At 47.6% G+C, this 16424-nt stretch overlaps 1 protein-coding gene across 29 annotated transcripts in view; it reads left to right on the forward strand.

Annotated features, from left to right (window-relative positions):
- rims2a (regulating synaptic membrane exocytosis 2a) overlaps positions 1–16424 on the forward strand; it is a 469036-nt gene that overhangs the window by 369695 nt on the left and 82917 nt on the right. For all 29 annotated transcript variants that reach the window (XM_061916464.1, XM_061916454.1, XM_061916457.1 and 26 more), the window contains one exon: positions 14872–14972. In XM_061916464.1, coding sequence (XP_061772448.1) covers positions 14872–14972 — 101 coding nt within the window. The remainder of the gene's footprint in view (positions 1–14871; positions 14973–16424) is intronic.

Below are 16424 nucleotides of genomic sequence, written 5' to 3' on the forward strand. Positions count from 1 at the left end.
CATACATTAATGAACAATCTTATTGGTGTGTCTGGTAGGAGAAAATGCATTTTCTCAATCTCTCTGTGCGGCCTGGTAGCAAATTCGTCACGGACCAGTGGTTGGGGATCACTGTTGTACAGTATTAGTTTAGTTTAGTTTAGTATTTCCTGACAGCGCTCTTATTTAGTATGTTTCCTGTGTTTCTCCCTGGGCGCTGTTTCCCCTCAGCTGCGGCTGATTGGCACCTGGCCACACCTGGTGTCAATCAGCCCGCTCCTACCTGTCTTCTCATCCAGTCTGGGCTGGATTGTTTTGTCAAAGTTAGTTTGTGACGAACCCCAAGATGCAGAGAGGGAGGCGGGCATTTTGCATGCAAACATGTTTTAATTAAAATATTACAACAAGAACAAAAGGGGTACAACAAAAAGCGTGCACAAGGCGGATAACAAAACTAAAAGAGCTAGCATGGGAGCTAAAAAACAAAAGGAGCTTAGCATGGAAGCTAGCAAAAACAAAAGGGCCTAGCGTGGAAGCTAGCGGGTAGCGAGCAGGAAAACATAAGTCGTTACTTGTAGAATGAAAACAAAACGGAAGCAGGGAACAAAAGACAGTAAGCTACAAACAGATACCTGAAAATTAGGTTACCGCTACGCTGCAATAACACGACACGACAGGAGCGACAATACGGAAGTGACATCGACAATAATCCAGCCCAGACTGGATGGGAGGACAGGTCTAAATAGGTGCGGGCTGATTGACACCAGGTGTGGCCAGGTGCCAATCAGCCGCAGCTGAGGGGAAACAGCGCCCAGGGATAAACACAGGAAAGAGACAAAATAAGAGCGCTGACAGGAAATACTATACACACAGAGGAAAAAACTAAAACAAAAACAAACTGTCAGGGGAAAGCCTGACACTTGTGGTCAAAATTTTGCACAGATTATGTTTTACAGACCATCTTCAAGCTGCTTTCTGACCGTCACCTCCGAATGTCAGAATGCGCTGTTTTGTGGGCGGGTCTCATTTATGTGTCGTAGTCCTCCTCCAGGCTGCTTCAACTGTGACTCTACACGTTAGCCATGTTGTCATTTTTTGTACTTCCATATCAAGTCTACAGATGGATGTAAATTAGAACTATATGCTACTTTGTATTAGAAATGGCAAAGGGCGGAAGATTTCAGCATGCATGTGCATGTACGAGCCAGTCTGCCCCACAACAAGAAGATTGAGGAAAAATAAAAAACGTATAAACTATATCTTTGGACTACAACTAGATAAAAATGTCGGACTCACACAAAGCTCTTCGAGCCAACATCTACCATAAATGGAGATAGTCACTGGCGTAACTCGGGCAAAATATGTCACTAATGTCGCAAAATCCAAACAGCAATTATGGGAAAAGGCAAGATTATTTTATGAATATTTCTGCCATACCACCATTCATTGATTTCATATTTTGGGGGTTTATGAGGATCCCAAATACACAAAAACCTGTACCAACATGTAAGAAGCATTTGTTTTGCATAAAAGGTTCCTTTTTGGTGAGAAGACATTATAGTCAGTCACATGACAGTACTTTTTCCACCACACATGATTAGGCAAAACATACATTTTACATAGCTGCTTTAACAGAAAAATAACATATAAAAGAAGTTTTTAAGCACTATTATTAATATTAATCAATATTATATAATCTTACTCAGTGATAAGCCACTGGCTAAACAGATTTAAAATAGTTTGAGTCGCTTAAATAATGGTAAATGACGTCTCAGTGAGTGTTTGGCACACGCAGTCTTAGTAAATCACACGGAACACGCCCACTGACAATGCACGCTATCTTATAAATTATACATGCGGTTTACTGCGTGCTGTTTGTATCTTAGTAAATCAGACCCTCTGTTTCAAAATGTATCGATGCTTCTGTATCATTTCACCCATCACTCTCTTTGTAGTAAAAATAATAATAATAATGATGGATTAGATTAATATAGTGCTTTTCTATCAATTAGTCCAGTGGTGTCAAACGTACGGCGCGCAGGTCGGCTCAGGACCGCAAAAAGGTTTTATCCGGCCCGCGGGATGAGTTTGCTAAGTATAAAAATGAGCCGAAATTTTGGAATGAAAGAAACTGCTGTTGTAAATGTGTCCACTAGATGTCGCAAAATCAATTCTTTGCATCTTTGTTGATCAGGGGTAGGGAACCTATGGCTCTAGAGCCAGATGCGGCTCTCGTGACGACTGCATCTGGCTCTCAGATAAATCTTAGGTGACATTGCTTAACACAATAAGTAATGAATAATTCCGCGGTTAATCACAGTGTGAAAAATGACGTACAAATTATAAAACATTCTCATGCATTTTAATCCAACCATCCATTTTCTATCGCACCGTTTCAAGAAGTCGCATTAATGGTAAGAAGAATTATATTTATTGATGGTTAGCTTTGGAATAACAATGTTATTTTAAAAATAACTCGAAAAATGTTGGTCTTAAAAATGCACGCATTTAGTGGTATTCAGTGTTGAAAAAATATTATATGGCTCTCACGGAAATACATTTTGAAATATTTGGCTTTCATGGCTCTCTCAGCCAAATAGGTTCCCGACCCCTGTTGTAGATGATGCTACATATTTAAAAAAAATAAACCACATGATATTAGTGCACCAGTCGAGTAAAATGAGCAAACTACATAAATAACATCCTGTAATTTGATTTTGATATTTTTTTTATCTTGATTGAATACTATTAACCGCAATATGTAAGCGTAAAAAAACCCCAAAAACATTATGATTTGTACCTGTTCTATTTTTAAACAAAGAAAACAATCTGAACTTGTTGACACGATGGCGAGGCATAATGGATGCGTGTTGCTACCCCAGGGATGCAAGAGGACCAGGACAGGCAGGAGTTGCAGGTAAGATTAGATTTAATACAAAAACAAAAATAATACTGGTACAAAATGCAAAGAAAAGGCGTGCCGAATGCACGGAGAGCTATGCTAATAATTAGCAACGAGAGCAGAGTACAGGAATAGAGGTGCAGAGCGCACGCAAAGCTAAGGCGAGACTTAGCAATAGTGATTACAAAAATAAGAACCAACGTGCGTGTTGCAAGTAGCAAACAAAACAGCCAGGAGGAACTAAGGTAGCAGGTGGTCTTAAATACAACACAAATAATTCAAAACAGGTGTGCGTAATGAGTCCGTGCAGGAGGCATACTTAGGTTGCCATGGTGACAATACAAAACAAGTAAGTGCGCTAACAAACGGGATCGGTAGAGTCCAAAACATGATCAAAACATAGTAGGACAATACAAAAAAGACAAACATGCTAGAGATGTGTGATCCGGAAGCCGGATCACAACATTACCCCCCCCTTAAGGGGCAGATCCCAGATGCCCCCAAAAAACTGCAATAAAGAGAACCCCCTCCCAAAACCAGAAAGTTCACAAACGAAGGGAGGGCGGAAGGAGTCCACGGTGGAGGGTCGCCAGATCGCATGTCCCCGAATCCACCGAGGACACATCATGTGGCGGCGGCGGGTGGAACGCTGCTGCCGAAAAAGTTTTGGCGGGCGACCTCGAAAAGGCCACATTAGTGGCCGCCTCGCAGGATGAGGTGCCCGGCGAGGCGGACGACCCGGGCACGGCCACATCCGTGGCCGACATGGAGGAGGGAGTATCTGGCGAGGAGGATGACCTCGCAGAGGCCACGCCCGTGGTCGACGTGGTGGACGACGCCTCAGCACCGAAATCCCAGCAGGCTTGGAAGCAGCAGACGAGGGTGCGGGGACTGCAGCCAAAGCAGGCCCGAGTGCAGCTGGCGAGGATGATGCGGGTGCTGCAGCCGCAGGAGTCGTCGGAGGCGGCCTGGGAGCCGCAGGAGTCGTCGGAGGCGGCCTGGGAGCCGCAGGAGTCGTCGGAGGCGGCCTGGGAGCCGCAGGAGTCGTCGGAGGCGGCCTGGGAGCCGCAGGAGTCGTCGGAGGCGGCCTGGGAGCCGCAGGAGTCGTCGGAGGCGGCCTGGGAGCCGCAGGAGTCGTCGGTGGTGCTGGTGTGGGCTCCAGCCCCGTCGTCGACGCTGGTGTGGGCTCCAGCCCCGTCGTCGGTGGTGCTGGTGTGGGCTCCAGCCCCGTCGTCGACGCTGGTGTGGGCTCCAGCCCCGTCGTCGACGCTGGTGTGGGCTCCAGCCCCGTCGTCGACGCTGGTGTGGGCTCCAGCCCCGTCGTCGACGCTGGTGTGGGCTCCAGCCCCGTCGTCGACGCTGGTGTGGGCTCCAGCCCCGTCGTCGACGCTGGTGTGGGCTCCAGCCCCGTCGTCGGCGGTGCTTGGCGGCACGGAGCTGGCACCGGTACCTGTCGTGGTGCTGGTACCGGAGTGGGCTCCAGCCTTGGAGTTTGTGCTGGTGTGAGAACCAGACTGGGAGTTTGTGCTGGTGTGAGAACCAGACTGGGAGTTTGTGCTGGTGTGAGAACCAGACTGGGAGCTGGTGTGAGAACCAGACTGGGAGCTGGTGTGAGAACCAGACTGGGAGCTGGTGTCGGCTTCAGCCGAGGAGCAGGAGTCGGCGTCAGCCGAGGAGCAGGAGTCGGCGTCAGCCGAGGAGCAGGAGTCGGCGTCAGCCGAGGAGCAGGAGTCGGCGTCAGCCGAGGAGCAGGAGTCGGCGTCAGCCGAGGAGCAGGAGTCGGCGTCAGCCGAGGAGCACTAAGAGAAATCAAACTAGTGCTTTTATAAGGACTTGGGCAAGGACCAGGACTTACAGTGACACTGGGGCTCGGACAAGAATTTGGGCAAGGACTAGGGTTACTGTGAGGACTAAGACCACGAGGGGAATTAGGACAAGGACTACGATCAAGACTACACGAAGGTACGTAACTGGGACCGGGACTTGGACTACCATTAAGAGAATGACTTGAACAAGGACTTGGGCTAGGACTCGGACTACGACTCAGTCTACGAGTTGATCTACAATGTTGGCCAGAAGTCGGACCAGGACTGGGACTAGGCTTGAACACCGGTGGTGGAGGGCGCACTGGAGGTAGTGGACTAGCGAGTCGAAAAGTCGGTGGAGGAGGTCTAGGTGGCCTTAGTGGCTTGACCGGGGGAAACACAGGTGGAGGAGGTCTACTAGGAGGAGCTAAGCGGAATATCGGTGGAGGTGGCCTCATAGGAGGCTGCGGTTTGACAGTTAGCATCTGAGCTACTTCCCCACCAAAGCTATAGGCCTTAGCCCCTCCCTCCAGACGGGGATCCCAGACCCGTTCCCTATGGTCAGGGACTGACCTTAAGGGAGGGTGGTGTGAGGTTTGGAGGTGGGCAGACTCCTCCCCTTTAAGTTGACCAACATGTCCTTTTGAAAAAGGAGAAAAAAACCCAGACTTGGGCGGGGAACGGGGCTTAAGAGGTGGAGGAAGAAAAGTAGGTAGCTCATGTTGCCTTAGTTTGCATCTAGAAATAACATCTGTATAGAACTTAGTTGTGTCTATAGAGTCCAAAAAATCATAGTCAATATTTGAAACAGGTTGAGAATAAGACTCAACAATATAAAAATCCTCAGAAAAAATATCATCGACAGGGGGTGGTATTGAGTCACCAGGGGGCGTTGACGAAATGACGTCACCGTGATGGACCGGTGGGCCGGAGGTATGCCCTGGCCTTACAGCCCAGTCGGAAGAGTGGTTGGAATATGGAGAAAAAACAAAACTTCCAAACCTCAGGGAAGAGTACTGGGCTGTTGTCTGCGCGCTGCTGTCCGGGGAAAAAGTCTTCGCGGCTTGGCGAAGGGAAGACTTTTGGTGGTCCACTGCGAGGCGGCGTTGTGCTGGCTGTTTTCTGACACGCTGGCGAGGCATAATGGATGCGTGTTGCTACCCCAGGGATGCAAGAGGACCAGGACAGGCAGGAGTTGCAGGTAAGATTAGATTTAATACAAAAACAAAAATAATACTGGTACAAAATGCAAAGAAAAGGCGTGCCGAATGCACGGAGAGCTATGCTAATAATTAGCAACGAGAGCAGAGTACAGGAATAGAGGTGCAGAGCGCACGCAAAGCTAAGGCGAGACTTAGCAATAGTGATTACAAAAATAAGAACCAACGTGCGTGTTGCAAGTAGCAAACAAAACAGCCAGGAGGAACTAAGGTAGCAGGTGGTCTTAAATACAACACAAATAATTCAAAACAGGTGTGCGTAATGAGTCCGTGCAGGAGGCATACTTAGGTTGCCATGGTGACAATACAAAACAAGGAAGTGCGCTAACAAACGGGATCGGTAGAGTCCAAAACATGATCAAAACATAGTAGGACAATACAAAAAAGACAAACATGCTAGAGATGTGTGATCCGGAAGCCGGATCACAACACTTGTCTTTATTTCTAAGTTATCTTGCCGTGATCTTACCAGTCCAGCCCACTTGGGAGAATATTTTTCTCCATTTGGCCCCCGCTTTAAAATTAGTTTGACACCAATGGACTAGACACTCAAAGCACTCACTCCACATTCACATATTGGTGGTGGTAAGCTACATTTGTAGCCACAGCTGCCCTGGGATAGACTGACATACTGTAAGCTCCACCAAAACATTCATTCACAGTGTGAGCGGCACTGGAAGCAAGGGTGAACTGTCTTGCCCAAGGACACAAGTGCAATGACTGATGGGATGTCGCATGGCTGCAGTTGTGTGTCCCCGAGTATGCAAGAATCCAGGAGAGTTGCGTGGAGGTAAGATGAATTTAATACACAAAAGAAAATAACAAAAGCAAACATAAAGCAGTCGTGCAGATAAACGTTCTCAACATAATGTTATCATCGAGCACTGAGGAGTGCTCGAGTGAAACATAAATAGACACTAGTGTGATTGACAGCAGGTGTGAACCGCTGCCAATCAACGAAAAGAGAAAAATAGTGCTCCGTGAATAAAAACAGGAAATACAACAAAATAAGAGCACTGAACCGGAAGTAAATACAAAAACACAAAAAACTAACAGAAATGAAGTGACACATCGTTACAGGACCTCCCCCTCAAGGAACAGATACCAGATGTTCCCTGGGAAAGAAAAAAAAATGGAAAAAAGTCCAAAATGTAAGGGAGGGTGGAGGGAGGATTTGGTGGAGGGTTGCCAAACCTCGTGTCCCCGCAGCCAGCGAGGGAAAGTCAGGTGGCGGCGCCGCGTAGAGCGCCGCTGGAACTGGCGAGGCGGGCGGCCAGGGAACGGCCAAATCACTGGCCGAAAAAGAGGAGAGTGCGCAGGGCACGGCCACATCCACGGCCGACGTAGAAGCGGGCGCGCTGAAGCAGGCCGGGAAGCAGAAGACGTAACCGGCGGCGTGGAAACCGCAGGCGTCATCAACGGCGTGGAAGTGGCAGATGTCATCGGCGGCGTGAAAGCGGCGGACGTCATCGGCGGCGTGAAAGCGGCGGACGTCATCGGCGGCGTGAAAGCGGCGGACGTCATCGGCGGCGTGAAAGCGGCAGACGTCATCGGCGGAGTGAAAGCGGCAGACGTCATCGGCGGCGTGAAAGCGGCAGACGTCATCGGCGGAGTGAAAGCGGCAGACGTCATCGGCGGCGTGAAAGCGGCAGACGTCATCGGCGGCGTGAAAGCGGCAGACGTCATCGGCGGCGTGAAAGCGGCAGACGTCATCGGCGGCGTGAAAGCGGCAGACGTCATCGGCGGCGTGAAAGCGGCAGACGTCATCGGCGGCGTGAAAACGGCAGACGTCATCGGCGGCGTGAAAGCGGCAGACGTCATCGGCGGTGTTGAAGCGGCAGGCGTCATCGGCGGCGTGAAAGCGGCAGATGACGCCGGGCGAGGAGCAGCAAATGCTGGCCGAGGAATAGCGGATGCCGGCGGTGACGAAGCCCGGCGTGGTGCTGCTCTTGGCGGCGTTGGGGCTCGGCGTGGAGCCGGCGTTGGGGCTAGGCGTGGAGCCGGCGTAGGGGCTAGGCGTGGAGCCGGCGTAGGGGCTAGGCGTGGAGCCGGCGTAGGGGCTAGGCGTGGAGCCGGCGTAGGGGCTAGGCGTGGAGCCGGCGTAGGGGCTAGGCGTGGAGCCGGCGTAGGGGCTAGGCGTGGAGCCGGCGTAGGGGCTAGGCGTGGAGCCGGCGTTGGGGCTAGGCGTGGAGCCGGCGTTGGGGCTGTGCGAAAGCCCGCCAGGCACGTAGATGTCTCCGTGGAAGGAGACGCTTGCGAAGATGACAGCGGTGTGTGCCTGGCTGCACCGCAGTGTATTGTGGGCCCCCCTCCACTAGGCGGCTGCCAGAAACCGTCCACACTTGCGGGAAGACATGCCTGCTCGTCGGCGTCCCCCGGTGCGAAAACCAGGGACGGGCGGGAGGAGGCCAGGAAGAGGGACGAAGACACGTCCCGCGCCGAGTCCCAGCAGGAGGACAAAAGTGACCTCACTGTGGGCTCCACTGGAGCTCTCGGCGATCCAAAAAAGAGAGCGGGAGCTGGCAGAAAGAGCAGCCGGGGAGCAGCCGCTGGAAGCTGCGTAGGAGCAGGGAGAAGCAGCTCAGCAGACGACGGGAAGGATGGCGGCGGCGGACGTGCCGGTCGGAGAGCCGCAGTAGGCGACGGAGCCGCAGGAGCCGCGAGACGTGAAGGAGGAGGTGGGCGCGCCGGTCGGTGAGACGTAGCCGGCAGCGTTGCCGAGAGGAAGGATGGCGGCGGAGGACGCGCCGGTCGGTGAGCCGTAGCCGGTAGCGTTGCCGCGGGAGCCGCGAGGCATGCAGGAAGTGGCGGACGTGCTGGTCGGAGAGCCGTAGTCAGCCGTCGAGCCGAGAGGAAAGATGGCGGCGGGGGACGCGCCGGTCGGAGAGCCGAAGCCGGTGGCGTTGCCGCGGGGAGAGGGTCCGCATCTGTTGGCTGGGACCGCACAAACCTGGCCTTCAAGTCCTCCAGGAATTGTGCGGTCCAGAACGTCGGCTGAGGATTGCCGACAGGGATTCTCGCGAGGACACTTTCTTCTGGCTCGATGATACTGTTGGGATGTCGCATGGCTGCAGTTGTGTGTCCCCGAGTATGCAAGAATCCAGGAGAGTTGCGTGGAGGTAAGATGAATTTAATACACAAAAGAAAATAACAAAAGCAAACATAAAGCAGTCGTGCAGATAAACGTTCTCAACATAATGTTATCATCGAGCACTGAGGAGTGCTCGAGTGAAACATAAATAGACACTAGTGTGATTGACAGCAGGTGTGAACCGCTGCCAATCAACGAAAAGAGAAAAATAGTGCTCCGTGAATAAAAACAGGAAATACAACAAAATAAGAGCACTGAACCGGAAGTAAATACAAAAACACAAAAAACTAACAGAAATGAAGTGACACATCGTTACAATGACGGGGATCGAACATGGAACCCATTACCCACAGCGCCACACTATGCAGGCAAAAATAAAGATACCAAGCTACTTTTAAAACCACTGTCTGCAGTGACATGTAGACTTTAACCACAGAAACATTCATCACTATAATGTGTTGACTATCATCACCAGTGTTTGTGAACCACAACTGTAAGAATGCACTGTGACTGCTGTAAAAGTTAACAATTTGGCAGGAGACAAGTCGAATTTCTGTGAGAAAAGTCAATGCGCATCTGTATGCTCTGCGTTCTTTTGCTGTTCTTTTTGTGTGAGTGTGTGTGCGCGGAAATTAGTGTATGAGGCGCATGTCACTTTCTTCATCTGCATTATTATCATTGCCATCAGTAGGGCAGAAGGGATCAGATGTGGGCTTGTGCTACATTTTCATTTAGTTTCACGTGACAGGTGTAATTATTTAGCATGTAATGTCTTGAGTGCAGGTGCTGATGCGGTCTGTGCAGCGCACTACGAAACACAGCACCATGATCTAAATCGATTTAAGAGAAAACATTGGTACCGGATTTTTCGGATTATAAATTGCTCTGGAGTATACGTCGCACCGGCCGAAAATGCATAATAAAGAAGGAAAAAAATTTGTTGGACTGGAGTATGAGTCGCATTTTTGGGGGAAATGTATTTGATAAAATCCAACACCAAGAATAGACATTTGAAAGGCTATAGAGCGTTTTCCGTTCGGGCTCCAGTACTCTGGAATGCCCTCCCGGTAACAGTTCGAGATGCTACCTCAGTAGAAGCATTTAAGTCTCACCTTAAAACTCATCTGTATACTCTAGCCTTTAAATAGACCTCCTTTTTAGACCAGTTGATCTGCCGCTTCTTTTCTTTCTCCTATGTCCCCCCCTCCCTTGTGGAGGGGGTCCGGTCCGATGACCATGGATGAAGTGCTGGCTGTCCAGAGTCGAGACCCAGGATGGACCGCTCGCCTGTATCGGTTGGGGACATCTCTACGCTGCTGATCCGCCTCCGCTTGAGATGGTTTCCTGTGGACGGGACTCTCGCTGCTGTCTTGGATCCGCTTGAACTGAACTCTCGCGGCTGTGTTGGAGCCACTATGGATTGAACTTTCACAGTATCATGTTTGACCCGCTCGACATCCATTGCTTTCGGTCCCCTAGAGGGGGGGGGTTGCCCACATCTGAGGTCCTCTCCAAGGTCTCTCATAGTCAGCATTGTCACTGGCGTCCCACTGAATGTGAATTCTCCCTGCCCACTGGGTGTGAGTTTTCCTTGCCCTTTTGTGGGTTCTTCCGAGGATGTTGTAGTCGTAATGATTTGTGCAGTCCTTTGAGACATTTGTGATTTGGGGCTATATAAATAAACATTGATTGAAAATAAATAAAGAATAGTGAACAACAGGCTGAATATGTGTACGTTATATGAGGCATAAATAATCAACTGAGAAGGTGCCTGCTATGTTAACGTAACATCAATCAATCAATCAATTAATGTTTATTTATATAGCCCTAAATCAGTAGTGTCTCAAAGGGCTGCACAAACCACAACAACCAGGGGTCACATAAGGGCAAGGAAAAACTCACCCCAGTGGGACGTCGACCATGATGACTATGAGAAACCTTGGAGAGGGGACCGAAAGCAATGGATGTCGAGCGGATCTAACATGATATTGTGGAAGTCCAATCCATAGTGGATCTAACGTAACCGTGAGAATCAAGTCCAAAGTGGATCCATTATAGTAGCGAGAGTCCCGTACAAAGTGGAGCCAGCAGGGAACCATCCCAAGCGGAGGCGGATCGGCAGCGTAGAGATGTCCCCAACCGGTGCATAGGCGAGCGGTTCATCTTGGGTCCCGACTATGGACGAGCGGTCCATCCTGGGTCCTGACTCTGGACAGCCAGTACTTCATCCATGGCCACTGGACCAGAACCCTTCCACAAGGGAGGGGGGACAGAGGAGAAAAAGAAAAGAAACGGCAGATCAACTGGTCTAAAAAGAAGGTCTATTTAAAGGCTAGAGTATACAAATAAGTTTTAAGAAGAGACTTAAATGCTTCTACTGAGGTAGCATCTCGAACTGTTACCGGGAGGGCATTCCAGAGTACTGGAGCCCGAACGGAAAACGCTCTGTAGCCCGCAGACTTTTTTTGGGCTCTGGGAATCACTAATAAGCCGCAGTCCTTTGAACGCAGATTTCTTGCCGAGACATATGGTGCAATACAATCGGCAAGATAGGCTGGAGCTAGACCGTGTAGTATTTTATACGTAAGTAGTAAAACCTTAAAGTCACATCTTAAGTGCACAGGAAGCCAGTGCAGGTGAGCCAGTACAGGTGTAATATGATCAAACGTTCTTGTTCTTGTCAAAAGTCCAGCAGCCACATTTTGTACCAACTGTAATCTTTTAATGCTAGACATGGGGAGACCCGAAAATAATACATTACAGTAGTCGAGACGAGGCGTAACAAACGCATGGATAATGATCTCAGCGTCAATAGTGGTCAAAATGGAGCGAATTTTAGCGATATTACGGAGATGAAAGAAGGCCGTTTTAGTAACGCTTTTAATGTGTGACTCAGAGGAGAGAGTTGGGTCGAAGATAATACCCAGATTTTTTACCGAGTCGCCTTGTTTAATTGTTTGGTTGTCAAATGTTAAAGTTTTATTATTAACATTATTAATATTATGGTAAGACTCATTCAAATAACTATAACATATAGAACATGCTATATGTTTAACAAACAATCTGTCACTCCTAATCGAAAAATCCGATGAAATCTTCTTCCTCGATGTCGCTTCTAAACAACTCTGCCAACTCCAAAGGTATGCGCCGCTTCCTCTTGTCGTTTTTTTGCTGCATATTTCACTACGTCCAACTTGTAATCTGCAGTACAGGATTTCCTTTTCGGTGCCATTTTTGTTCAGCCCTTCTCAGTTTTTATAAGTTACCGCCAATGATGAAATGATCCATTTTAATAACTACGGCAGTAGCATATAGCAGTTAGCATCCCATGACCCACAATGCACTTCTGCCATGACCCTCCCCCGCCGAATTCTTATTGGTTGACGTGTGTGTGACGATTGCTGACATTTTCTTCGTCTCTTCCGCGAATGAGATATATAATATTATTTAATATTTTACGGTAATATGTTAATAATTTCACACATAAGTCGCTCCGGAGTATATGTCGCACCACCAGCCAAACTATGAAAAAACTGCGATTTATAATCCGAAAAATACGGTAATCTGAAGGGGCAGTGAAAAAAATGAGCTGTTTAATTTGAGTTGAGCATTGTGTCGGTTTATTTATAGCAGGGGTGTCAAACGTAGGGCCCGTGGGTCCACAAACATGTTTTATCTGACCCTCAAGATGAGTTTGCAAAGTATAAAAATGAACCGACATTTTTGAATAAAACAAACTGCTGTTCTAAATGTGTCCACTGGATGTCGCAGTAGCACATCTTTGAATTCCCTGACTTCAGAGGGGGCGGAGCTATGTGCCGTGTGTCAACACTTCAGTGTCTGGACACTACGTACTTACGTTTATACCCATTTATACCAAAATAAATGTTTTTGATTATCTGTACATTTTGTGTTATACTTATAACTGGGAGGCATATTTAACTGATGAACATAATCACATAATTTCTTCAGAAAGTATAAATGACCACAAAAGAAGATAGACTATTAACCGCAATATGTCAATTGGAGATGCGTGGATAGGCAATTATATCATCCGCAACCGCGTCACCAAAGTCGTCATCCACCGGCCGTCCACCCGAACCAACATTTTATCAGGACCGTACCCGCCCGCCAACCGCCCGCTGAAATACATCAGAGGTCGGCCGCCTTTACCACTCACAGAGCTATTTAAACCTGATTCACAGTGTAATGAAGACAAATGGAGCCGCTAGCGTTCTCGCGATTATCCAATAGAGTTCATCCTGATGACAAGAATATGGGCGTGCTGTGAAGCCATTGCCTTAGACACCTTCAACAACATGTACGAACCGATTGTTGGTCCGGCAACATGTTATGTGCAGCTTCCGCAATTACACGTTCAAGATTGAAAGGCATACTGGGTGATACAGAGTACACTGATGGTTGTGATATAAACAACTTTAACACTTACTAATATGCGCCACGCTGTGAAGCCACACAATACAAGATTGACAAACACATTTCGGGAGGACATCCTCACAGTAACACAACATAAACGCAACACCACAAATACCCAGAATCCGTTGTATCCGTGACAATTCCTGAATATATTTTACTGTGTGGATGTTCTCCCGAAATGTTTTTGTCGTTCTTAAATGGTGTGGCTTCACAGCGTGGCGCATATTACTAAGAGTGTTAAAATTGTTTATATCACAACCATTTGTGTACTCTGTGTCACCCAGTATGCCTTGCAGTCGTGTGCGTGTTGCCGCGGAAGACACACACAACATGATGCTGGGCTGACAAGCAGATCGTACATGTTGTAGAAGGCGACAAAGCCAATGGCTTCATAGCACGCCCTAATACTTATTATCTATTCAAGAGAATAATAGCGTCTCCTATTGTCTTCTTCGCTTTATGACACGGGTCTTAAATGGCTCTTTGAATGGCAAAGGATACCGATCCCAGAACCATATATGTCAATTATTTCCGGATGGTTCAACCGCCACCCGCCCGAATCTATCCATCCATCCATTTCCTACCGCTTATTCCCTTTTGGGGTCGCGGGGGGCGCTGGCGCCTATCTCAGCTACAATCAGGCGGAAGGCGGGGTACACCCTGGACAAGTCGCCACCTCATCGCAGGGCCAACACAGATAGACAGACAACATTCACACTCACATTCAAACACTAGGGCCAATTTAGTGTTGCCAATCAACCTATCCCCAAGTGCAGAGCCCGGATCTAATTAAAATCTATTTTTTCGTCATGTCAACCGCCCGACCGGCGGTTTATCCGCGGACTCCGTGGATGAGACCGCAAACCGCGCATCTCTAATTTCAGTGTAAAAAACAACAACATGATTTTTTTACCTTTTCAGAATGTGTTTGGTCTATTTTTAAACAAAGAAAATAATCTGAAGTTGTCTTTATTTTTAAGTTATCATGCCATGATTTTACCTGTCCAGCCCACTTGGGAATAGGTTTTCTTCCATGTGGCCCAAGAACTATTCCCAAGATATCTTTATTTTTAAGTTATCATGCCATGATTTTACCTGTCCAGCCCACTTGGGAATAGGTTTTCTTCCATGTGGCCCAAGTACTAAAATGCGTTTGACACCCCTGATTTATAGGATTGCGGTTTCTCTAGTCGATCACGTAAATGCACTTGTTCCCTACGAAGAGTAGGCTTCTGAACAGAGCCTAATTTTTCTGTATATTCAGCATTTTTTTGGTTTCCAAGCAGACCATTCAGCTTCCTCCTACATGATCCGCCCTTGTCATAGCATCTGACCCATTGGCACAGCGGAAGCTTGTCCCTAACTCTTAGACATGTTCCACCACACCAGGCGTTGTACTCAATAATATCTGTCTGATATATTTCATTCTGGTCTCAGGTTTGGACATGGAGGAAAGGACCAGGCAGATGAAAATGAAGATGAACAAGTACAAGCAGGGAGCTGGCTCCGACTCACGACTCGAGCAGGACTACCACAAGGTAAAACATGTTCGTATATGCACTGCAGTCTTAGACCATGGAAAATTCCTTTCTGCGAGAGGAAAAATGATTACGGCCTTCAAAATAATATTTTTTAACATTATTTGAGCCCTCATAAAATTAAATAAAACACATATAGTCACCTTTACACTCGTTTCACCCAATTTAGTAGGCTTGAATGTGTTCTACTGTACAGTTGGTAGATCGGGTGGAAGAGTGGCCGTGCCAGCAACTTGAGGGTTCCACGTTCGATCCCCGCTTCTGCCATCCTAGTCACTGCCGTTGTGTACTTTGCCCACCTGCTCCCAGTGCCACCCACACTGGTTTAAATGTAACTCAGATATTGGGTTTCACTATGTAAAGCACTTTGAGTCACTAGAGAAAAAGCACTATGTAAATATAATTCACAGTTCAGGATTCACTGGTAGCCCGGAGGATCCTCAAAGCATCATCCAGACACTAAAACACGGCCACCGCGTTGAAATACTTTGTAATATGGGATGATTGTAGGTAATTCCTCTAAATTAGAAGTGGGGTTCCATGTAGTGAAACCACAGGTCTGAGCTGCTCTGCAAAAATTTGGTAAATAGTCACAACTACGATCGTTAGCTTTGTTTGTGGCATTCCGTCTTGCTAGCATTGCGTGTCCTGCGTTGTCATTCCAAAAAGTTCACACTGAAGCTGTGTTTTTTATGTCGAAGATTAAGTGCGTCTTGAATCAAGAGAGTCCATCCGATAGCTTTTTTAAAGAAAAAAATGTATTTAATTTTTTGGTCCGTTCCAGTTACTCAGGCAAATCATATAGTTGATGTAGATGCCCATATTTGGTGCACAGATTTACTTTATAAAAGAGAAGTGTGGGATACGTCTCTTGTTGTCTTATTTGTATTTGACTTTGTTAAATTGATTTATATTGTTATTTCGCTATTAGCTATAATCCCATAGCTAATATTGGAAACTTTGCACAATCGCTCAAAATCCTTGACCGAAAATTGTTTAGGTCTCCAAAAATATAGACTGTTAAATTTATCTGAAATTCAAAGATCAGCAGCAACACGAATGGCCCATCTAAATCCTAAATAACACCAGCGCCACTTAAGCACTTTGTCCAGTTTACATCTACTGTGACGACTATAAAAAACACGAGCCTCCACCAGGGGGCAGTGTAGCATACCCAGATGTAAAACCTATTTTGCACAATCAGCCTTTTCATATAAAGCGGTACAGGAATTGAACAACCTCACAACAAACTTGAAAAGTCTTACAGATTACTCTTCACTCACAATTGAATTTAGAAAGTGACTTTGGAGCAATCAAAGTTGCTCCCACGGTCTTTGATTGATTGATTGATACTTTTATTTGTAGATTGCACAGTACAGTACATATTCCGTACAATTGACCACTAAATGGTAACACCCGAATAAGTTTTTCAACTTGTTTAAGTCGGGGTCC

This window comes from Nerophis ophidion, linkage group LG11, assembly GCF_033978795.1.
Source record: "Nerophis ophidion isolate RoL-2023_Sa linkage group LG11, RoL_Noph_v1.0, whole genome shotgun sequence".
NCBI classification, from domain to species: Eukaryota; Metazoa; Chordata; class Actinopteri; order Syngnathiformes; family Syngnathidae; genus Nerophis; species Nerophis ophidion.